Raw genomic sequence first — 25218 nt, forward strand, 5'->3', positions numbered from 1 at the left:
CCCCTACATTAGACAGCCTTTATAACAAACAATTTAGTTTTAAGTTCATGTTTGTACTTTTTTAATTACTTTGTGCTCTTTTAAGTCTGAAGTTTTCAAAGCACTCTGGGAAACTGGGAGAAGTTTTCTGTATGAATAGCATGAAAGGCTCCATTTAGGAAAATTATAACGGAGAGTCTGCTTTAAGTATTGGACATCTGTAAATGAAATTTCAATATGCTGTAAGACCCCAACTGATACCCTTCCCATTTCTTACCCACAATGAATGAAACTAATTGCTTTAAATGGCAGATCCTCGGTGAAGCAGCTCTCCTGTGGTTCAGAGCTCATAGAAACAAGAATTACCACCAACAGATGAAAATCAAAAGTAATGGGACAGAAGATTGTGTCACCTCAGTCGCAATCCTTTAATTGCACTTCTTTTGTTCATGAAAGCCTTTCGGAAATGCAGCGCTTTTGAGAGAGCAGTTTAACGCTCACAATGCCTCAAAGACTCAAAAACCCACGGTGGCACGACAAATTGCGTTGTATGTTTTGCGTACAAATACCATTCTGTTATTTTTCTCCAGACAACAGGACATTATGAGGCCTTGAGATATTTTGATAGTTGTAACATGAACTCAAAAGGTAATTTGATGAAGACTTGAGTCACCAATGCTAAGTGTAGGAATTCATTTAATAAGTGAATGTTTGAAAAATAGGAAAATTGTTGAAGACTTAAACTCAGAATCAGACACTTATGACCAGACTTGACCGATCAGTTGTGGTACTAGAGGTTATGTTATTACGACGACGACGACAACAACAACAACAACTTGTTTTTGAATTCATTTGCTTTATTCGAAATAAGACCGTATTTAATTCATGTGAAAACAACTTGTCTTAGTCCATCAGCAATTAAAATATGCTGTTATGCCATTCTGTATATAAAATTGTCATAATTTATTTCTTTGTAGTAGTCTGATAAATGTTTTTGAAGCTTTAGCCATTTTAAGAGAGTTCAATAAGTACATTTGTTGATACATGGGCCAGCCTCTTCAAACTTTGGCTTTGGGATCAGAAAACAAACTCAACTATGAACATTTAAGAATCTGTTTAATTCACACTGGTAATAAAATTGCATTACAGTTTCATAAAATAAATGTTCCAGTTTATATATACAGAAAACCGACTGTACATACCCTCAGAGAAGCATTAGAAGAACAAGGGAATGAGAAATAGAAAGAGAGAGAGTGAGAGTGTGAGAGAAAGTTGGAGACCAAAACAGAAAAACATCACAAAAACCATACAGGCATTACAGTGCTCAGCTAAGCAGGCACAACTGTACATCAAAACGTGTAACTGCTCAGTGTTGGGGACAGGAAGGGCCAAAAAGTAGTACATTTACAATAGAGTCCTCAGGGACCAATAGGGCTTTTACTGTAAAAAGTATTGCAGGCAAGCAGACAGATGCTCTTCTCTCTGAGTGCAGCAGAACATCCGTCGCACAGAAGCGCGTGTTTGTGTGTGGGGACCGAGAGCTGCTGCTGCCATCGTTTGATTGGCTATTGAACTTGTGTCTCAAAGCTCCCGTTGAGCTGCCCCTCCTCATAGTCCATCTGACACAGAATCATGTTGTTTTTTAGGAAAAACTTGTCGCCCACACAAAACCTAAAGAAAAAAAAATAAAACAAACATAGGTTAACATACAAATTTATTTGGCTTATTCACATCAAGTCCACAACAGATGCAGCAACAGATTTTAAAATCAGCTCCTTCACACCAAGTCTGAAATACTGTACTATGATGAACTTTTGTTTTTATTCTGCAGCTAGGTTGTTCTTGTCATTTCCTTTATAACTGGGATAAAATTCACAATAAAAATTCACAACTATTGAGTCTGATGCTGAATCATCAATATTTCCTGAGATATCTGAATGATAATTATTCAGATATCTCAGGAAATATTGATGATTCAGCATCAGACTCAATAGTTTTGTGAATTTTTTTGGTCAGACTTGAACAGACCTCGACTCTGAAAGACTACGGTTTAGTTGGACAACATTCAGAATCAAAGAATTGTCAGGAAGAGGAATTTACTGAAAATCAGCATTTTGATAATAGTTTCTAGGAAATGAAGCTTAGCTTTTATTTAAATGTTAATCTTAAGTGTTTTATTTTGAATTGAACTTTATTTTTTATGCTTTTTTTGGTATAGGTAATAGTGCATCAGTGTAAATGAACATGCAGTGGACCGTCTTTGTCATCAATGGCATCAAGAATGCTACGGTTTCTGTGACAGCCTCAAAGCCTCCTGTGATGTAGCAATAAGGTGCAGCTTTAACTAAATGTTTTTAAAACCAGCAGCTTTTTTCAAAGCAGGACAGGACTGGCATCCAATGAAAGTATTGCCACCATTTCTTTTCATTGGCAGGGGAAAAAAAAACAACCTTGCACCAGTTTCCAAGGAAACCCCACTGCTGAGCCTTCCCCACCCCCCACCCCCCATGTTGGGGATGCTTGCCAAAGTATAAATTGTTAGCCTCTAAAAACTTCCCATGAAATTTCATGCCAATTAAAAGAGAAAATCATTCCATGTGTGCACTGCATTTTTACATTACAACGTTCATAGCTTTCATATGCAAACTTGTTATGGACAATAGAGCGGCCATGATGACGGCGTTGCCAATGATGTTTTCTCTTATCAATCAGTGCCACACCAATGTTTTGCGTTGCCAAAGGAATAGAGCGGGGGAATAGAACTGGGATCCTCGTGTGCCATACTTCAGCGTTGAGGCTTCACTAACCAAACTTTACTTTACACACCTGGTTCTCACCAAATATGCCACTTGACTTTTTATTATTCCTTATTCCTACTAGATGCTTTATTTTGTTTGAAGCATTCAACATCTAGATCTTTTAGAGGAGGCATAGTCAGTTACAACATAGCTGAAAAATATTGTATTTGCGTCATCAGTTCTGAAATTAAGTTTGAGCTTGTTCGTATTTACTGTAGTATTCAACGAGTGCAGCTTTTGGGAATGACACAAAAGTCTTTTTTAGAAGTAGGTCACACACTAGAGCATTTAAGACACTGTCACACTCCTTTGCTCCCCAGGAATGTTTGGAGGGATGATCCTTGAAAAGTTCATTCGTCCGGCCGCTTAATTCCCTCGGCGAGACACATAGTGGTGACGTGCTCAGCTTGGCTGTGTATTGAGTAAGAGCTTTCTGTCTGACTGTGTTCAATAAGGCGTTCACAGTTTGATCAGGCTTGGTATTGGTCTGCCAACGGTATCTCCACTGAAGCGCTGGTTAATTTCACTCAACTCGAGCTTATAATCCCGCTTCTGGTCACAAATACAAACCAGGACAAAAAAAAAAAAACGTAGGTTTGAGATGAAAACGCAGGGCTACAGGCCAATTGGAGTGTGTAAAGTCACAATGCTAGAATTATTTTTGTGTGAGCTAATAGGTTCTTCTGCATTTCTAGATAGAAAGAAAGACAATCTTTCAGGCTTGTTGTGATCTTTCTCTCCTTACCTCTGGTTACAAAGCTGACAGGCAAAACAGTCCAAATGGTAAACATTATCTCTGGCCCTCATAACCATTTCAAAGGCTGGGATCAGTTTACTGCAGGCTGCACAGTTCCCCGTTGTACCAAAGAGCCTGTGAGAGAAAACACAAAAAGCAGATTTACTCACTTATACCTTTCCTTAGCCTTTACGAAATCGTGCAACAAACCAAAAAAGGCAAGAAAACAACTGAAGAAGTGGGAGAGAGAAGAAAAAAAAAAAAAACATTGGACATCTAATGCGATACGTGAATACAGCTTGGCACACATTAGGTATTTTTTGTTAATGAGGGTACAAACCTAGATGTTAATTCTTAGCTAATGATCTAATTAAAATGATCACATGGTTCTAATCCCCTTCTTCAAAGAGTTTTTGCCTAGCTCACTGCAAAAGCAATGAAAACAGGTCTGAGGCAAGCAATTGAACTGCTCAAAGTTTTTTTTTTTTTTTTTTTTTTCCCTCTTTTAAATCCGGAGTAACTAATGAGACTTTGCTCAGACCAAAGCCAGCTGGATTTTACACAAGAGGCTAAATACTATAATGTAGTCAAAAGTTCAAAAGATTCCCCTCATAAGGATACTGCCTCTATCCTCCGTACCTCTCCTCTCATTCTCCCCATTTCTCTGTGACCTGCTAAAAACAGAGTGAGATGTAGAGAGAGTGTCGGTGTGGTGCGTAACCTTGGAGAGAGGTAAGTAGATGCTCGCTGGAGCACAGAAAGGGACACAAAACTCACATTTCTCTGCTGTTTGTTTAAGCTTATTAGATGGGATGCAAACCACCAAGGTCACAAACAGAACAAGGCATCGAGGCAGATCGCTTTCTTCCACTATATCCGCCGTTGGATTTACATTTTCATTTTCAAAGCCCTTGCTCCAATGTTTAATTTGGAGATTCAGAGTCAGAGATAGAGATGTACATTCTGCAGAACAGGGATGCTATGCACACACGAAGAACAAATGGAGAAGAACAGGGGGAGGAAAAGGGGAAAAATAAGGCAGGATCAGGATGAGGCAGTATGCTAAACACTCCTCTAAATGTTAAGGACTTGGTTGGAAAAGGAAGGAAACAGAACAAAGTTGCTGCGAGTCCATATTAGTCTCTCTCGACTGCTTGCCCTGCGTCACCGCTAGCATCTATCCAGCAGACCCTGCTGTTAATTAGAGCAACAGACCCGAGCAGAGAGGAGTCTTGTGGTGGGAGAGGGCATGTTGTTATATCAGATAGGCGAGGTGTTAAAAAGAGCCATTGTTAGATCGGGTTACTGCTCCAGTAAAATGTGTTTATGTGGAACTCTGACACTCTGAGGAGGCCGTGCAACCCCAGCGAGGTGTTGCCTCACAAAAGAGTTCAGCTTATTAAAATAATGGTTCAACTGCAGCTCTGTTCCGAGGTCAGTGCAGAATATGTAAGAAACGAACTAATAATTGCATATACACTGTTATACTTTACATTAGAGTCTGTTACACATTACACATAGAATTATATGTGTAATCATAGTAAGTGTATTTACTCTACAATTTGCTCAAAATAATTACTTTGCTATCCACGTTTTCTGTATTTCTAGTGCATCACTGTAATAATAAATCTAATGTATTCCAAAATATGTTTTTATTGATAAGGCTGGATATCTATACAAATGTCTTGATTCTGAAATTTTGATTCACAAGCCCTTGATTTAATTATGATTCTGATTCATTGGGTATATTTCAGTTAAAATGTGCATTTTGTTGACATAAAACAGAATATAACTTGAATGTCAGAATAAAGAGAATGTCACTTGGCTAATGTAAATTATTTAAGGCATTATTCAAACAAAATCAGTCTGAAAAAAAGAAAAAAAAAAAAAGCATCATTAAATTATTTGCAGAAATATATATATATATATATATATATATATATATATATATATATATATATATATATATATATATATATATATATATATATATATATCAGTGGCGGCTACTGGTCTGTCAGAGAGGGGAAGCTCATTTTCGGCCTACATCATAAAATTGTCTATTTATTTAAAAGTAAATTCTGCCCTACGTTCCTTTTCAAGAAAATGGTCTGTGACCCTGTCGTACCAACTAGGAGTCTTTTCAAGTGACTTTACCAGTGTCCTCTCAATGGCCAGCAGAGCTAGGCTGCTTAAAGCTGCCGTAGGTAACTTTTGTAAAAAAATATTTTTTTACATATTTGTTAAACCTGACATTATGTCCTGACAGTAGAATATGAGACAGATAATCTGTGAAAAAATCAAGCTCCTCTGGCTCCTCCCAGTGGTCCTATTGCCATTTGCAGAAATACACCGCTCCCGGTAAGAAACAACCAATCAGAGCCAGGAGGAGTGTCTTAGCAGTGTCAATCAATCAAGCTCGCGTGCGCGCTGATCACACTCCTCTCATGCACAGTGTACAGGCGTCAAATTCAAGATTACCGGTGTGCCGCAGCTTTGCTTATGGCGAAATAAAACGATGTTATATGCAAAGGACCACCCTGAAATCTACAAGAAACCATGCCATACATAATTTGTCAGTCCTGTTTTGAAATTATCTTAGTTGTGTAGTTCTTAAAAAATTAAACAAATCAAGCAGGGATACTTACTTGTCAAGCAGAAATGTGGCTGACTCTGCATCGGTTTTTAATCCGTTCAGGACACGTAGCTCCCTCCACCTCGGAAAAGCCGCTCCGATATTTACCCTCGTTTTATTTCGGGCTCTATCTAATTCTTTCTTTTTGGCATTATCATCGTCATCTGTCTTTTTCCGTTTACCCGTCTTTATTTTATGAGCAGGTGCCAGTCGAGGAATTGACAGTTTGGATTGTTTTTCCGCCATAAGCAAAGCTGCGGCACACCGGTAATCTTGAAGCCTGTATGCGCTGGCGCTGTGCATGGGAGGGGTGAGATCAGCGCGCACGCGAGCTTGATTGATTGACACTGCTAAGACACTCCTCCTGGCTCTGATTGGTTGTTTCTTACCGGGAGCGGTGTATTTCTGCAAATGGCAATAGGACCACTGGGAGGAGCCAGAGGAGCTTGATTTTTTCACAGATTATCTGTCTCATATTCTACTGTCAGGACATAATGTCAGGTTTAACAAATATGTAAAAAAATTTTTTTTACAAAAGTTACCTACAGCAGCTTTAATGAATGAATGAATGAATGAATGAACGATCTAAAAAAAATATTAAACTCTAAAACTGAAACAAGGAATGTGGTGTATAATTGTGTGAAATGTATGATGAAAATCAAGCAATTTCGCCAAGCAAATATCAAAGAAATAGGTTGCAGCAGTTTTTATTTCGACTGAACTTGAGAAATCCGCGATGGGACTGAACGCGAATAGCTTCAGTGATTCCTTATAGTACAGAATCGCTGTCAGTCAAAAGGAGATGCAGTCTTTCGACAGACCCTCCAATCATCACGCAGAAGCTCGGAGTCCGGGCCGGCCCACTCCCCATTCACCCCCAGAGACGCTGAGCGTCCGTGGGCGGGACATAATCGCAGCGTTTATCCAATGACCGTCTAATTTCGAAGCGCTGAAAAAAACCGTTCAAAGCAGCCCCATTGAAGTCAATGGACACTGGGCTTCAATAGGGAAATGCACTGTGACGCTGCGGGAATGTATGAGAAGGAATCGAGTCAGCCGACCTGCTATATGTAACTGATTCTGAACGAACTCGTCTTTGAGATGAACGTTTTCTAACGCATTTTTAGTAAATAAAATGTTAATACAATAGTACATATTTGACCATTAATTTTGTGACATTATAAGGGAAGCCGAGCTTCCCTTGCAGTCTTAAAGAAATCGCCACTGATATATATATATATATATATACACACACACACACACACGTCACAATATTTAAAATAATTCCATTTTAAACCATGAAGGTGAGCAAGTGGATCACCCAAGCATGCTCAATCTTTGCGTCAGAGTTATGCCGGTGAAGAAGTCTCAAACGCTAGTCAATTATTCTCTACAAAAACTGAAAGTAAAAATGGACCGAGCTTTCGGCATCTGATGCTGTATACCCGCTCTATATACATCTGATGCTGTATATAGCCTTAACCGCTCCAAATGGTAGCGGAGCTGACTCCAATAAATAGTAGTGCCCCATGTCGCCCATGCCAGTCATGCTGTACTTTTTTGATTCAGTAAAAGAACTGGCTCATTAGAGTCATTTCTTCATGAATTAGGCTATACAAATTGGACTACACTGGTCATGTTGCATGTTTGTTTTTGTGTGCAGCCAATGAGGACATCTCAATAGAAAGTCTTTCCTTGCCATTATTTTGCAGTATTTATTGCATCACATTGGCTCAGACTATGAATGCACATTACTCAGCTGAAATATTTATTTTGCTGTGGTGCAGAAGATTCATTATTAAAAATTAGGAATGTGATTAATTGGGAAAAAAAAAAAAATCACCTTTTTGACAAAGATAGAGCTGTCCAAGAATTGCCTTTTCATGAGGGCCTTTGGCAGCATATTAAAGAGACTATGCCAAATCATTTGCCACAACATTTGACAGGACAACCCTTAATGGTGAGAATGCCAGTTGTAGTTGGCTGACATCAACCAGTCATTCTTCAATCTTGGCAAGTTCTCAGATGGTGGGCCACATAATCCTAATGTTTGCAGACACACATACATGGTCAGAGGCAGAGGGAAGGATTAAGGTATCTGTCTGAAGGGCCGTGTTCTCTAAAAGGGAATAGAACACAGATTGTGGTTGAACACATTTCAAATGTCACACCTTAATGCTGGAGCAAATAACTGAAGTTGGGAGTTCAATGTTGTGTTATCCTGGCTTGGTACTGAAAAGGTGGTCCCTGGGGACCCTAAACAATTTCTTATGGCTCATGTCCATCATGTTGCACAGTAGAGAGGGTGATCACATCACAGATCACATCACAAGACCCATTTTCCCTTCTTTTCTAAATCAGGTCACAGAAAGCACATGGATGCCAGTTTGAGAGGGTTGTCACTGACTTGTGAAAATTCAGGGACCTCTTGATGGTTTAAGAGCACAGCAGTCTTCTTAAAAGAGAAGGGACTCCTCTCTCTCTCTCTCTCTCTCTCTCACACACACACACACACACACACACACACACACACACACACCCAGTGACAGATAACCAGGGTTCTGCAAAGAAATCTGCCGTGGTTTAATTGCAGGTTTTTGCAGCACTATGATGGCCCGGCTCAAAATGGAGACTTTACTGGTGGTTAATTTAAGTGGATTAGGAGGTTACAGAAACTCATTTGGAAGGTCACCAGCAAACTTTGAATACAATGGCTTGGATTTTCAGGCAATATAATTCAAGATAAAGTGAAACCATTTTATCAGCAAGGCCATTTAATGTGTTATTCCAAGCAAAATGTACTCAAGAACTTCCAGGCCTAAAATGTCTATTATGCATAATGTTTGCCATTTGTAACCAAACTTTTTAATTGTTTCTTTGAAAACAAAGCAGTCTATTCAATAACAGATAGGGGAGATAAGATTAATGAGCACTCAACTCAATGTAGCATTCCTTTAATGTATAGCCTCGAAAAACTAAAAACAGTCCCCAGCATGCCAAATCCACTGAATAGGGGGAAAAATTCATAAGACAATAAAGGAAAGGAGAACAGAGCTTTTCTCTTCATAATCTTGTTTGTGTTTAACTAAACTTTAGTATTAAAGCTGAAAGCCTTTGCTCATTGTTCTCTATGATTCCCCGTGGCTCTGTGTAGACAGGTGTTTCTCTTCTGGTGTTTCTTCATAACTCTTCTGAAGCAGGCATCAGCTTCCTTCCCTTTAATGTCTCTCTGTGATTAGACTTCATCTGTTCTAGTCCTTTACTTGCATTCAAAGAGACTGTGGTTCAATACTGTACGTGTGAATTTGCACAAGTTCTGAATACAGTGGGGTTCAAAAGTGTGAGACCACAATAAAGATCTGAGATTTTCACTTTATAAAAAAGCTGAATCTATATACACAAATATATACACAGACAAAAGCATTTTTATGTAAAAGAATGACAAATAACTGAAATTGTTTATTTTACAGTAACCGTTCTCTTAAATTGTAATGCTGATAATATCAGTTGTGATTGAAACCGATGCATTTTCACTACTGATCTCAGATTTTTGGACCCCACTGTAGGGTTTTTTTTTTTTTCCACAGACAGGGGTCACTGTATTGTGTGTTTAGGCGTAGTAGTTCATCTTTAAAGTGAGATAAGGGTTGACATTGGGATTGTGTTTCCACTCAAACAATAAGACTGATGTTTCTTTTTACCTCTGGAATAGCCGTGCTTGCTCAGTAGACTATTTTAACATCAAAATGCACTGAATGATTGCTGAGACTTATCTCTGCCCTTTAATCATACTCTCATGCTGTGCCATCATTAGGAGGGGGTGTAATCTACTTTATATTTCAATTAAAAGCACCCTTCTTTGATTAATAAATGACTGATGTGTCCCCCGTAATATAATGCAATAGTTCAGATATAAAAATAATTTCAGGTCTGGGGTGAGCACAGTCAAACACGGATGCACTCTTGCTCTCTGGTCATGAGGTCAGAGGATTCTTGACCCAAGCAAAACAGATTAATCTATTTCTGTGCGCTGTAATGAAAGAGTATGGCCTGAAAGCTTAAAAATCTCACGTTTCCATCATACGCAAGTAGACAGTCAAATGCAATACAGTAGCTTGAGCTACTTTGTGCAGTGGTGGGGCTGTGTGTTTTCATAGGGTGGGGGTTCATTATGGCTCTACAGTACTCCTGAAGGACAAAACGCAGAAGGAGCGCAGCTCATAATTAATGTGCGCATGGCACGGCTCCAAAAAACCCAACCGAAAATAAAAGAAATGCGTTTGATCTATCCGCCTGTCTTTAATGAAGTGCCTCCCTGTATGGGAGGCTAATTCTGGGTGAGATTTCAGCTTCATTACTGAAGGCAAGCGGGCTGATTCTCCAGCAGTGCGCTGGAGGTGAAGTTTAGGTGGGACACCCCGTGTGGAGTCTGAATCACTCGCATTCAAAGCGAATGCACCACCGCTGCCTCACTCTGTCTGCACGGAGAGGGATACTACTTAATTTGTTCCTTAATAGAATTCATATCCAGCATCTCCAGGCATTAAGTAGTACACATTTGTCACAGGCTGAAGAGCAGATGAGTGGGCTAGATTTCATTAGGACATCAGAGCCAGTACAGTGGCAAAAGGAAGCTTGTTTTTGCATTTTCTCCCTCCTCTACACTGGGAAAAAAATATCCTAATTTTACGGAAAATTAATTATTTTTTCCAAGGTATTTTTCTGTAATTTTAAATTATGTTTAAAACTATGTAAAATTACAAACAATATCTGTAAATTTAAAATGACTTATTTTAAGGATTATATCATTAATGACAAATCACAGTAATTCTCATTTTTGAATATGGTAAAATTACTGTATTTATAGAGTATTTTTTCAGTTTTTTTGTTTTTTTTTGTTTTTTTTAAATTACATGAATAATCTTAAACATGTAGCTCACTATATTAATAGGGGATATCCATACTAACAATTTAGCGTTCTTTGTCATTTTAAAGTAAATCTTATTGGTTTTAGATTTAGCTGTATGTTTAAACTCTGTATAGCAAACTAAATATCAAAAAATGCATAGTCTGTTTTTAAAGTGTACAAAGCTGCACTGCTCTCTAGGTTTAAACTTTCAGGCCTTTGCCCACAAACAAGTTGATCCAAATTATGTATAGAGATGAGAAAAGCATACTTTTATTCTACCAAATAAAAGCATAACTGCCAAAATTTTGGTATTTAGATTTTTATACCATTCATTTCATTACCTCACATGCTCAAGTGTACCTATTAGGTACTTTGTCAGGCTGCTCTTACAGTATTGTAACAGTTGTGACTGGATGTGAAAATTGAGTAATGGCCAATGTTATTTTTTTACATGTTTTTTTTTTGTTTGTTTTATTCATAGTTTTTGGACTTTGATTAAAATATCTTTCAAACTTAGTCAATATTTTTTTCTTATTTCATTTACATGATTAAATACATTGCATTTAGTTTTCACTTTGATTGCATTTAGTTTCTATCTAATTTTAGTCTAAAATAATATTTAGTTGACGAGTGAAATATGAATCCAAATATTCAAAGATTTTATACATTATATTAAATTAAAGGTCATTTAACAAAATCGTGTTTGTGAAGTAACATACATACAGTATGTGTACAATATTGTGAATTTGTTTATGCTTTATTTATTGTCTGTTTTAGGTGTTTTTGACATTTTTCTGGTGCATTACAGAAAAGCATATTCACAATACAAGTTACATGCTAGTCAGAATTTGTAAGTTATACAAATTCACTTATGAAATTCACTTGTGTATTCATTACATTTTGTGCATTTTGAGTATATCTGATTAATATGTACATGATGTGTTTGGGTACCAGCATTCATTCAATGTTCAGCTTCAGCTCACGCTGCTCAAGTGGCTCAATCATTATTCTACATTATTCTTTCTAAATTTTCTATTTAAAAAAAAAATATATTGTTAGTGAATTTTTTTCATGCTTTGATTGGTTTGACATTGTTGACGTTCTTTGAAAGGCAAAATATCTTTTGTATTCAACAACAAAAAAATAAATAAAAGTAAGCTGTACCGGTTTGGAACTACATGAGAGTGTGTAAATGATGAATTTTTTAAATTCTTGGGTGAACTACTCCTTTAACACTGGTAATGACGACAATGCTGAACTGCATGTCTTAGTAAGAAGGGCCCAACCAGTGGGGGCTCTTTGGGGAGAGCAGCTTGGGGATAAATGACTAGATCTGGTAGGGAGACCCCAGGGACTGGGATTTAACGCCCAGGAAATAATCATGTTTAATTTAGCAAGCAGATGGCTCAGAGATAGGAGGCAAAACAGATCCTTAGACCTGCGGTTCTGCCACTCAGCTGCCTGGGGTGAGCTGAAAGTCCATACATGCACTCATATGCAGCAGTTTATCACTTAACTCTTTAGCGACACATCACATTCATGTAAACATGCAAAACCTCACCCAGCTAAACAAACAGTTGCTACAAGATGCCACTCTAAGCTATTTGCTCACTTGCACAACTGGGATTTAATTGGAACACACAGAGTCTGGGTCCGTACACTGTGATGAAGAAAGAAGCACTTAATCTTCTGTAACAGGCTCAAAGAAAACATAATTTACAAGCTAAAAAAAAAAAAAAATTATCTTCTAACCCCACAAGTTAGCAGATAAATGCAACAGGAGAGAGAGAGGACAGGGCCAGAAATGAGACAGGCAGGGTGGCAATCATCGGCTGTTAGATGGTGTACTTTTCTGAATGTCATGTAGCCTGAGGTGTAACAAGCCCTTTCTGCTTTGGCAGCACTTTGACTGGAGCGTGTTCTTACCTCAGGTAGTCCCTGCGACAGAGGATGAGATTGGCTTTGGTGTAGAGGGTGGAGCCCACCTCCCCCAGGCGGCAGTCGCAGCAGGCACATTTCAGGCAGTCTTCGTGCCAGTATTTGTCCAGTGCCTTGAGCAGGTAGCGGTCTTTAATCTTGCGGTTGCAGCCGGCGCATCCCTTCTGTTTTCCTTTGGGCTGGACGGAGAGCATAGGCACACCTGTGGCGATAGGGAGACAAACACAGAGAGTGTTGTGATTTACTGTCTGGCTAAACCGGTGACTTTTCATGTTCCGCGCTCTTTGATAAGGGTGGCGACACCACTGAAGCTCGGGCCGATGTTTTATATGCATTAGACAAGGATTGCTCTTCTGCGCAGGTAGGCGCATGGGTCACTTTGGACTGCATTCATCCGTCACTGCCCCCGCTCAAAAGAACAGATGTTATTTTTGGCAAGTGACATACACCATTTAATTGGGGCTTGAATGCATCTCTATGTTGGGATGCCCCAGGACCATCTCTATTTAGATAGCTGACAGAGGTATTTATGTTGTTTGGAAGATTAGCCGTGGCCCTATTTCATCAGTATGAGAACTGTTGGCCATGCTAAAAGCCTCCCGTGGGCTTTGTTTGGTATAGATCAACATTAACCTTTTAGAGCACTGTTGACCGCAAGAAGGCTGCTCTCAGCTTCCAGTGAGAGATGGTATGGCCTAAGTGCCTTCCAAACACGCGCACACACACGCGCCACAGCCCAATCTCCTTTTACACTCACGACCAGTGAAGAGTAACCAAACAGGCTAAATCGCCCCGCTGTCATGTAGCCTCCTCCTTTAAGCATGCCTTTTAGCCTCCTAAAGGACAAATAAAGTCCATTTAATAACTGCACTAAACACTAATAGTCTATCTGCGGTCTGACATTTGTGTGTGGACTAAAAGCCGCCCCCGGGCCAGAGCTGGTAACACTGGCACTCGGCACCCCTCTGCCAGCACTAACAGGTCTGCCACAGCTGAAAGCGCAGGACAACAGCTCTTAAGACACTCTCTCCCACACTGAGCTATTGATCCGTCTAATAGAACGCGCAGCTAAACCGGCACTCTCCCTCTCTCTATACCTCTCTTTTGCTCTCTGCTTTCAAAACACATTTCTCTCAGAAAGCCCTGTGTGATGCCCTCTTTGACACCCCCACCCCACCCCACACACACACACACACCTTCACATCTCCTCCGCTGTCATTTGACAGTGTATTGGGCTCCGGTTGGTCAAACCATTAAAAGCCCCCAATCCTGTACGGAGACGGACCCGTCAAAATTCTGTCATTTACTCACCCTCATGTCGTTTCAAGCCTGTATGACGGTTTCGTCTGTGGCACACAAAAGATATTTTGACAAATGTGTTTTTTTGGCCATACTATGAAAAGTCAGTGTTGTTTTGGTCCCATTTTATTTTAATTGCATAAACAACAACTTTTGTGTTCCACAGAAAATGAGCGTAAATGACAGAATTGATTTTGTTGTTGGTTGGACTATCCCTTTAAATTCCTATTTTCTAAGTATCACCATGTTTATATAATGCTTGTGCTTAGCTGATTGTTAGTACATTGTAGATATCCGTTAAGAGTATCCTGATGGCAGAGGTCACAGGCTGCAGCTCGTTCAGCTTTAATGTCCAGTAATGGCTCTACTGTACATGATCAACAAATGTACGCCAGTGGGCATGAACTCCATTATCCGTTACCCCGCATGCAACTATCAGCATATTAATTTTTTTTTTTTTTTTTTTTTTTTGGGTTTATCCTCCTCTAACTGGACTAACCTTGCACTGTACTTTCAAGGGAGGTTTAGTTTAGTACATGGCAGGGTTGGACAAATTTCTGAATCTTTCCAAACATACAGACAAGGCTTTGTAAAGCCAACGTTCAATTTTTTTTTTTTTTTTGTCTTGACAAACTTTTCTAGTTAAAAATTACACAAATTAATTTGATTCTACTTTACATTTAAATTTGCATTGCAATTCTGCACCCTGTTTGGTACCTCAATTCAAATTCAGGGACTAAATTGGAATTTAAACTGCATTCTTAATTCAATTCTGAAAAGCCACAACTCTAGTACCCGCTCATTCTCACACTTTCCCTCTGTGATGTTCATTTATTGGATTCAGATTTGTTCAATGATTCTGGACTGTCCACACATCAGTGGTGCTATGAATATAATATAATTAGCATTTCCTTGGTTATAAAATGAGGTAAAAATGTGAGAGCACTCAGGAAAGACTGAAAGAGAGAGAGGGCAGGAGAGCAAGGGCTTTTAGTTAAATTTATGACTTGGATGTGAATAAGAGCTCTGGTGGTATTCAACCATCTTATTTCTTTATCAGAACTGGAAAAAGAGGGAAGCTAATTGGTCTAGCACCACTGATGGGAGCCATCAATTAGCGATGTGCTTCTCCCTCCAGCTTCCTCCCCCGTCCCTCCTCCGGCCCCAATACGGGCCCCTTGAAGCCGCCGCATTAGGATCACAAAACTCGCTATAAATACCAATGTTCAGTATAAATGAAGGTAAAAAGCCTTTAAATTGAAGCCACACTAGCTGAGGGCGGTCGTTTTCTACCTGCATTTCATGGCTTGTTAGAGGTGCACTCTGCAGGTATGCCAACAGTGCTCTCCTGTCAGCCTTCTACGGAACTAGAAACAGTCTTAATGAGGAGAGAGAGCTCGTCTGTGAGGAAAAAGTGTGTCTGTGTTTGTACGCGAGTGTGCGTACGAGACAGAAACGAGCTTGGGAATCAGGCTCCTTCAGTTCCCCAAGGGATGGCACAAAAATCTTTAATTTGCCTTTTATGACAGCTAATTAGTTATTCTATTCAAAATCTTTGCTTTAAATAAGAGAACTAATTATACACAAAGGTCGTTTCCCCCACCTCAGGAGAACCACACATAATTGGTTTAGGCCACCACCCCCCCCTCACACTTTCCACCCACCTTTTAACAACACGCATGTTGGTTGAAGAAAAAGTTACAGTAAAGAGCTTAACCCTTTCTGTAGTAAACCAAATACGAGAAACCTTGGAGCATTCCCGTTCTGTAATTACCTGGATGAATTCAGGTTTGTGAGTGACTGAATGACACGTCACATTGTGACAGGTTTCCTAACCCAGATTTAAGCCGGCTAACGCTTCCTGTCTCACCAGGCTAGAGCAATCTCCAGGATGAGTTAGTTGATGTGAGGAGCGCTGTGTTTTGTCTGAGCTAATCATCTTGTTTCTGCCATCTCTGAGAAACCTCTGTTGTTTTCTAAAAAAAAGAGCCAGCTGAGACATGCTTTTAGAAGCCCTATATAGCCTCAGCACTTTAAACCTGAAATGACAGAGTAAATGACTGAATAAAAGTACATAATGTTGACTCTGACATCAGCAAACTGGTATTTTGGGGTTTATACAGAAGAGTGCACCTATCATCATTCTTTGAACAGCTTGGAATCTCGGTAGTAGCCCCTTCCCCCATTTCTGTCCTGCAGAACAAAAAAGGGGAACATTATAAACGGAGACGCAAACTGAGTAGGCAGCTCCCACTTAATCCAATCCATTTAACAGATACGAGTGTTTCTGACCTTCCTGTGTCATTCTATGTCACAAAAAAGCATATCCTGCTATCTGCCACTTGATTCATATCCTAACCGTAGATGCGTTTTTTTTTTTTTTTTCCTTCAAGAGGCAGCGTTTGCCTTGTCAAACATTTCTCCCAAACAAATAAAAGGGAGGGAAGAAAATCATTCGCTATTAGTAATTGGTGTGCGCCCTGTCATCTGCCTCTCTTCCACCCATCCACCCTTTAAAGACCTTATCTCGGTCGAGTCTGTACGGATGCGTTTTTGCATTTGAAACTGTCAGACCATGTACTTTCCATTATAAAGATACGATCCGGTTTCTATGTAGGCCTTCATTTCAAGTTCCATTTTTGTGAATATATATAATCAAATCAATGTGGTACCCTTTTGATGTATTTAAGGTTTAGAGCAAGAGGGAAAAAAGTCAAGGAATCATTTTAAAGCATTACATCACAACTTAGGAGAAAAGGATTTGTTTGTCTTTGTAGTCTTTTTCCTATTGTGTTTTCTAATGAGCACACAGTGGAAGCCAGTAATGATATAAAGTTTACTGTATGCAGGGCCACTGTTAATAGATCTGATCAATTAGTTGGACACCTCAGTGTGAGGCTCCTTCATGGGGGCAGGTGAAGGGGATCACCAGGGTATTAGGCTTGAATGTGAGATCAGGAAGAAAGTGACTGATTGGGCCGTGCTTTTGAGATCTTCTATTGCCGTTCTAAAAGGCATGCTTTAATATACTCTTAAAGAGATATTTCACCAAAAAAAAAAAAAAAAAAAAAAATCATCATTTACTCGCTATAAACTTATGAAGACACTTCAAACATCATTTTCCATGCACTTATAGATGGGGACTGAAATTTTCAAGCTTCAAAACGGACAAAAAAAGAGCCATAAGTATCATGAAGATGGTCCATATGACTTCTGAAGACATGCTTTATGTGAGGAACAGATTTAAGATTAAGGGCAAGATTTACTAACAGCTTGCGTCAGCGCAAACCCTCTTTTGGCGTTAAAAAAAAAAAAAAAAACTACTGTCGGGATTTACTAAAGACGCATTGCAAAATTAGCGCTGAAAAGACATGGACTGAGTTGTTTTTGCGGCTGACCTTATTGCATATGCACTTAGGTTTATATATATATATATATATAAATATCTGTATAAATGTTAACGATACGATGCATCAATTTAAAAAAAAAAAAAAAATTGTGCATCGGATACAAGTTGGCATTTGTATTGCGATGCATCGGTTCTAACATATTTGCATCGGTAAAAAAACTATTTATTAATATATAATTATTAGTAGATGCACAATACTTATTTAGAAAGTGACCAATAATTTGTGACAAATATTTTTATAGATTGATTTCTTCTCTCTAAACGGTTTTCCAAGCGCGTTCTCTCATCACTACTACTGCTATGTGAATATGACATATCACAACACTACGGAGACTGAGGCGTGTCAAGAGTCATAGAATATAACGTTATATTATTATGGCAATTCAGAAGACATTAAGTTAACTTATGATTTGCTGTCTGTCTGAACCAAAGAAATAAAAGCGATCTGTACCCATATTCAGAGCCCTATGATTTCCGCGATGCAGAAAACATGGATGGAATCGCGAAATCCATTCATAAAAACTGAGTTTACTGTACAACGCAGAATATCATGGAATTTGTCAAATTTTGGATTAATAAATCAAAAGTAGGGGGGTACACTTACATCAAATTGCGATATGGACTAGTTTCTGTGAATATTAAACCGCAAGACGACAAAATGAATAGGAATCCTGCATGTTCTGTGTGTCTCTGACACAGACCGGTGAATAGGCCTAAGTTTACTACACATCCTAAAGAAGCACGCGTGACGCATGCTGTGTTTTTTCCAGCATCTGCCATCTTACTATATGACAACATCGACATGAACACAAACTTCACCTCCAGAGCTGCTCTGAGAGTCAATTCGTGAGCATTTTACCTTTTAATTTGAGAAAAAAAACTATTGTCATATCATTTACACACAGAAACTTCAGGATCACAGCAACCCGTCAAAATAAACGTTTGGTTTAACTTGTAACAGAAATATAGCCATATTACTATTGCAGTGTACTATGTAGTCACTATTGTATTACTATTGTACGGTATAATGTATTTCCTAATGACAATGTAATACTACTACTAGTACAATAATTAAGACTTTAGTTTTGAATAAATAATCACACAATTTTACAGTAACAGTAAACTTTGTTTGCAAAAAACATGAAAGGGTTTATTTAAATTTAATTTGATTCAAAGTTATTCCTTCATTTATATACATGCCTTCAGTACACAGCACTGAATTTCATAGGGCCCTATTAATGTAAATGAATTAATCCAGAAAAATTTAAAAGTATTTCATAGAGCCCTACATTGAATCGCATAGCATCATATTTTTTTCCATTGCATCGTATTGCATTGTGTTGAATCGAGTCGAAATCAGATCGCATCGTAATAGGGGTGAATCATATCGCATCGGATCGGTAGCTGCTTCACATGTATCTTTAATGTGTCGTATCTTTGGCTATGCATCGGCCTCAGTTATGGAGATGCACATCCCTAACATATATATATGCGACCCAACGCTAATTTTCACTGCTCTTGGTAGATTGCGTTGGTCATTATGTAAATGATTTGTCTGCATCTGTGTTCTTTAAAGGTGCCGTAGAACGTCTTTTTAAAAGATGTAATATAAGTCTAAGGTGTCCCCTGAATGTGTCTGAAGTTTCAGCTCAAATTACCCCATAGATTTTTTTTTTATTAATTTTTTTAACTGCCTATTTTGAGCCATAATTATATATGCACCGATTCCTTGCGCGGCCCCTTTAAATCTCGTGCTCTCCACCCCCAGAGCTCGCGCTTGCCTTAACCGGCATAAACAAAGTTCACACAGCTAATATAACCCTCAAAATGGATCTTAAAGTGTTCATCATGCAGCATGCCTAATCGCGTAAGTACAGTGTTTATTTGGATGTTTACATTTGATTCTGAATGAGTTTGATAGTGCTCTGTGGCTAAAGCTAACATTACACACTGTTGGAGAGATTTATAAAGAATGAAGTTTTGTTTATGAATTATACAGACTGCAAGTGTTTAAAAAATGAAAATAATGACAGTCTTGTCTCCATGAATATAGTAATAAACGATGGTAACTTTAACCACATTTAACAGTACATTAGCAACATGCTAACGGAATATTTAGAAAGGCAATTTACAAATATCACTAAAAATATCATAGATCATGTCAGTTATTATTGCTCCATCCATTTTTCGCTATTGTTCTTGCTTGCTTACCTAGTCTGATGATTCAGCTGTGCAGCTCCAGACATTAACACTGGCTGCCCTTGTCTAATGGCTTGAACATGAGCTGGCATATGCAAATATTGGGGTTATACATATTAATGAGCCCGACTGTTACATAACAGTCAGTGTTATGTTGAGATTTGCCTGTTCTTCTAAGGTCTTTTTTTAAACAAATGAGATTTATATAAGGAGGAGGAAACAATGGAGTTTGAGACTCAGGGTATGTCATTTCCATGTACTGAACTCTTGTTATTTAACTATGCCAAGATAAATTCAATTTTTAATTCTAGGGCACCTTTAATTTGTGCATCAACAGTAGATCACGCGCAAAACTTACCACTCCCAACTGCACATTTGTGGAATTGCGCTCACACTAATTTTCCCTGTTTAGCCCTTAAAGGTGCAATATGTAAGATTTTCTGTCCGCTAGAGTTCGCCAGAGGCCTATTTAAAAGGTGTAGCTTGATGACGACAAGTTTGAGCGTAGAATCTTAGGACATGTGGTCTTCACCTCACAGCCTGTGGAAAATAACCGGAAGAAATCATGTTCATGGATACGATTATTAACGTTACTGTAGTATGAAGCAGAGCAGGACCGAGTGTTGTGGGAGCTGAACGAGGCCGCTGGAGCGATTGTGCAACACACGCCTCATGAGCAGCAGAACTTTTATTACGTCACAGTTGCCGGCGCCACTTCCGCTTTTCCGGTCAAGCGTATGAGGTAACAGCTCTGTTTAACATATTAGATACATTTGAGTGCGTTTTGAAAATGATGTTATAACGTTACTCTGTGTGTTCGCTCGGTGGCTGCTGTGAGACTCTTGTTAGACATTGCAGTAAGCTAGATCGATTTTAGAATATATTAAATGCTGGATGGCTTGTGTTGACAAATGGCATGCAATTAATTTTAAAACGTATTGTATGATGGAGAAAATGCTGTATTACTGTTACTAAAAACAAAGCTGCATCTGATTATGCTGTTAGCTACTTCACAAAATAGTGTTTTTCTCGGAGGCATGGTAAAAAAGCATGGTACTCGCAAAAAAAATAAAATAAAAATAAAAATAAAAAATAAAAAATCAAGAAAATTATTTAAACAAGACTAAGGCTACAGCCACACGAAGCCAGAGCTTACGCTTTTCTTTTTTTTTTTTCCTTGTCTCAAGGCATATCTACGTACACACGAAACCACTGAAACGAATAAAAAAAAAAAAAACAATGTAGTATACATGCCCGATCAGTATGTGGCGCTGTAATTCTGCAATAGAGATACACTAAAAACAAAGAATAAGACTTGGAGCATGCGCATAAACCTTGCACACTATACAAACTTTAGTAAAGCTTTATTTTATTTTTTATTAGATTTTCTTAATTCTGATTCTGCCTGTCTGAAGTAATTTGTGAATGAATCATTCTTTTGAGTCAGATCTTTATGAATTTTTGGTTGATGTGATTCACAAAATGGGTTTGAATGATTTGTTCAGAATCAGATTTCTGACTTTAGACTCAGCTGACAAATTAGAGCAGATAACAGGCCAACTTGAGGTTAAAGTCATCACTGAATAACTTGCATTTGAATTATTTACATTTTTACTAAAAATTTATGGCAAAGCTATTGTGTGACTTAAAATATAGAGCTCAGACTACTTTTATGAAACATTATATAGTATTTTGAAGTTTGAAAGGTTCTGTCCTTATTCATTATAAATGCATGAAAAAAGACCAGCACAGTCTTATGAATCTTTTGTTTTGTTCCATGGGAAAAAAAAAAAAAATTATACAGGTTTGGAATGACATTGGTAAATAATGAATTTCTTAATTTTTGTGAAGATGTCCATTGCCACATCAAATTCAGTCACACCAATAATTATAATATGTATGAATTTCAGACAAAAGTCACTCTTACTAAAGTATGAACATGGCTTTGTGCTTTATGAGGGTCTGCATATGGATCCCACAATGCCCTTAAATGAACCTCAACGGCATAAACCATGGCCATGACCTCAAAACATCTGAGAAAGGGACCAATTTAGAGGGACAAAGTGCTGGAGACTTGAACTACAGATGTATGAGGGATTAGAGGCAGTCATCTGTCGCAAAGCTGTTGGCATGATTTTTCATGTATGACAGCAGTAATGCATGCATGGAGCAGAAGGGTTCTCCAAAATATTAAACACTAGAAGTGAATGAAAAGTGTCTGGACTGTTTTCATGACAGGAGAGTTTGCATGTACAGTACAATGAGTTTTAATTAAAAGATGCAACATATTGTTTAGTTTAAATTAGAGCTGCATGATTAATCATTAAAAGATTGCAATCTTGATTGAAACACACACACGATCTTATTACTAAATTACAACGATTCTCCTATGTCTATTAACCCTTTGACAAAATCACACCGGAACATTCAGGTCTGCGTTCGCGCTGCCGCTGAGCCAGAGAGAGTAGTTGTCAGGTACAAGTATGAAAAAGCTTCACAAACAGTTTTTCAACCACACAGTATTATTACAGTATGTGTTACAAATATTCAAGAAAGAAAGAAACTTGCGCTTCAAATACAGACTGAATCCAAAAAAAAAAAAAAAAAAAAAAAAAAAAGAAAGAAAGAAAGAAAAGTGATTTCCAATTTCATGGCACTCTAGTTTAAATACAGGTCTGATTCAAAAAGCGATGTAAGATTAGAGATGCTCATAAATTTAAGGTAGTACTCTGAAAAGAGGCAGGAGAGCATGTTGGAGAGAAATGTATGGTGGTTGAGACAGATTGGACCAGAAGGCCACAGTGTGACAAATGAAAGCTGATCAAGCCATGGGAGGTTGTAGTCTTTGATTGAGCTGAACCATTTGCCAGAAGGGAGTCTTGGTGGTGACAGGGATGGGAGAGGTCTGTGATGATATTAACTGCATGTCTCCAAGGCATGTGATGAAGATGATCTCTGTGGACTTGATAAGCACTTGCAGCTTACCCGAGAGTGGGCAGATGCAGTCCTGAATTATACGTTTCTTATTGAGTGGATGGTGTTGATATTTTGGTTGAGGTTTTGGGAATGAAATGGTACCCAGTAGGGATGGGCAAAACTACTTTTAGGCAATGGCTTACTTTCATAAATTTTTTTTTTTTTTTTTTTTTTTTTTGCAGAAGAAAGTTTATACAGGTTTTAACTGATATATATTATATTTATATATTATATTATATTTGGACCTCTTATTTAAAGGTGGATGCATTTTAATGTCATTGTTCTAAAATTCATGAAAAGTATTCAAAGTTAACAAACTATATAAAAACTACTAGCAACTGAGTCAGACTTTATCGTAAACCAAAGCTTTGTGCTAGCTCCAGCTGTACGTAAGAGCTGGTTCTGTCAGCGTGTAAGCTCTGTAAACGCTGCAGCCATGGCAAGGTGTACTAGAATTTGTCAGCCAGCCACCGTGGAGGTTAATGGGGAACTAAGGCAGATGTCCTGCCATTGTCTGTGTGAATAAGTTCTTTTCAATCAGTCCACATCATTACTGTAATTGAGCCTGTAGACACTCATTCTCCTTCACTGCCAAGACAAAACACATCTGGTAATAATGTCAGGTAGAATATGCCAGCTGAAACACAGACAAATGAATAAAGAGCTTGATACTAGTTGATAAGCCCAGTGCAGAATGATCTGGAACATATTGATTCATGTGTTTGGTTGACATGATGCAGCACATAATAGGAGAATAGAATATGCTCAGTTGTAGCTTTGAGCAAATTAAGGTAAAGTAGTTGAGGATCCAATTACATCTTTTTAAGACAGCTCTGTGCATGAAATCATTTGCTTGCTATGATTATGATATAATTAACACACCAGAAAAGTTTGGATAGGGAGTAAATTTGACAAAGAAAGACGAAGGAAAAAAGCGAGAGATCAGGGCTGGCACGATCAGTGCGGTTGGACGAGAGTACAGTTTGTTAATATGATGCACTTTTGCAAACTTTAGCAGCCTGCTGCCGCTAATAAGCCCCGGTGAAACGGAGCAGCGCTGCTCCCTCGCAGTGACCCTGGCACTGCCCGGGATAAGGGAGGGTTTTGTCTCCGGGAATAATTGCTCTTTTCACATGTTACAAGTGTCCTGACCCCTGTGGTCGGCAGCCACTTTCCCCGAGCATAATTACTTCTGATCCGGCCCAAATGAGGCAGCCGCATTAGGCCTGCAATAACACTGGCCCGGCTTCAAGCACAGCAGCATGGGGAGTCTTGGTAGAGCAGGGCCGGGAAACAGGGGGTTTCTTTTCTCCAAGCCCTGGCGGTCATTTCCATCACGTCAGAGGTGCATTTATTACTCTTACAGTCACCACTAGGATCCAAGGCCTTTTCTCTCTCTCTCTCTCTCTCTCTCTCTCTCTCTCTCTCTCTTCTCTAGGATGAGGAGATTGAGAGGCTTACTAAACACATTGTTAGCTCCTGGTGCCCTGCTAAAGCTTTGGCTAACAGATGCGATTCCAATTAACGGATAACTTCATTAGCTTGTGTGTGTGTGTGTGTGTTTTATTTATTTTTTGCTCTACACTTTTCTTTCTCCTATTAATTTTAATTTATTCACATGGGGTTAATTAAAAGAAATGTATCAGAGAGATATGCAACAGCTATCTAATTAAATTCATTACTGCTTATTTTGGAGACGTGCGAAAACTGGCAGTGTTATTGCAAGAGGCAAGTCGTTCCAACACTTTGGTGCTCGCTCGCTAGCATGGTGAGAAAACGGCGCTGGAAGGTGAGTTGTCGACAGACCAGAATCTGAAAAGCCTGTGCAAAAGGAGAGGGAGAACACGTCCAACTCAGGGTTTAGAAGAGTTTCAGAGGAACAATCAGACGCTTGATAGAGAAAGAATAGGGAGGTGTGTGACCTCACATTTAGCCAATCAAGCGTCACCCGTCTGGAAGTTGTTCTCTGCAGTAGGCCTGGAGTGTGCGTTTGTTTTGGGTCTTCATTTAGACGGAGCTCGGAGATGGCAGCCTACCCATTTACTCCACCAGAAGGCATAAACTGTCAATATCCCCCGCTGATGAATGACTCTTCATATATATATGAACTCAATTCATTTTTTCCCCCTCTTTTCCCACAGATTGCATTTGCATCTGAATAAAAGAATAAATCCATCTATTCTCCTTCCAGATCTTTTCAGTCTTTGAGGAAAAAAAAAAAAAAGGAAGACAATCTTATCTGCTACTTCATGACTGCTGGCAAGAATGTAACCATTAGCACCATCGAAGCTTCTTTCCGCCATCCATTGCACAATGATGCCCCAACATTTTTTAGCCAAC

General features: G+C 38.7%; 1 protein-coding gene across 2 annotated transcripts in view; it reads right to left on the reverse strand.

The window, feature by feature from the left end:
* Positions 1-1078: 1078 nt before the first annotated feature.
* Positions 1079-25218, reverse strand: part of lmo1 (LIM domain only 1) — a 36836-nt gene continuing 12696 nt past the window's right edge. For both annotated transcript variants that reach the window (XM_048184192.1, XM_048184191.1), the window contains exons 2-4: positions 12984-13197; positions 3523-3648; positions 1079-1650 (exon numbers count right to left, since the gene is read on the reverse strand). In XM_048184192.1, the coding sequence (XP_048040149.1) occupies positions 1545-1650; positions 3523-3648; positions 12984-13197 (446 nt within the window). In that variant the 3' untranslated portion in view covers positions 1079-1544. The remainder of the gene's footprint in view (positions 1651-3522; positions 3649-12983; positions 13198-25218) is intronic.

The sequence above is a fragment of the Megalobrama amblycephala genome, linkage group LG3 (genome assembly GCF_018812025.1).
Source record: "Megalobrama amblycephala isolate DHTTF-2021 linkage group LG3, ASM1881202v1, whole genome shotgun sequence".
Taxonomy (NCBI): Eukaryota; Metazoa; Chordata; class Actinopteri; order Cypriniformes; family Xenocyprididae; genus Megalobrama; species Megalobrama amblycephala.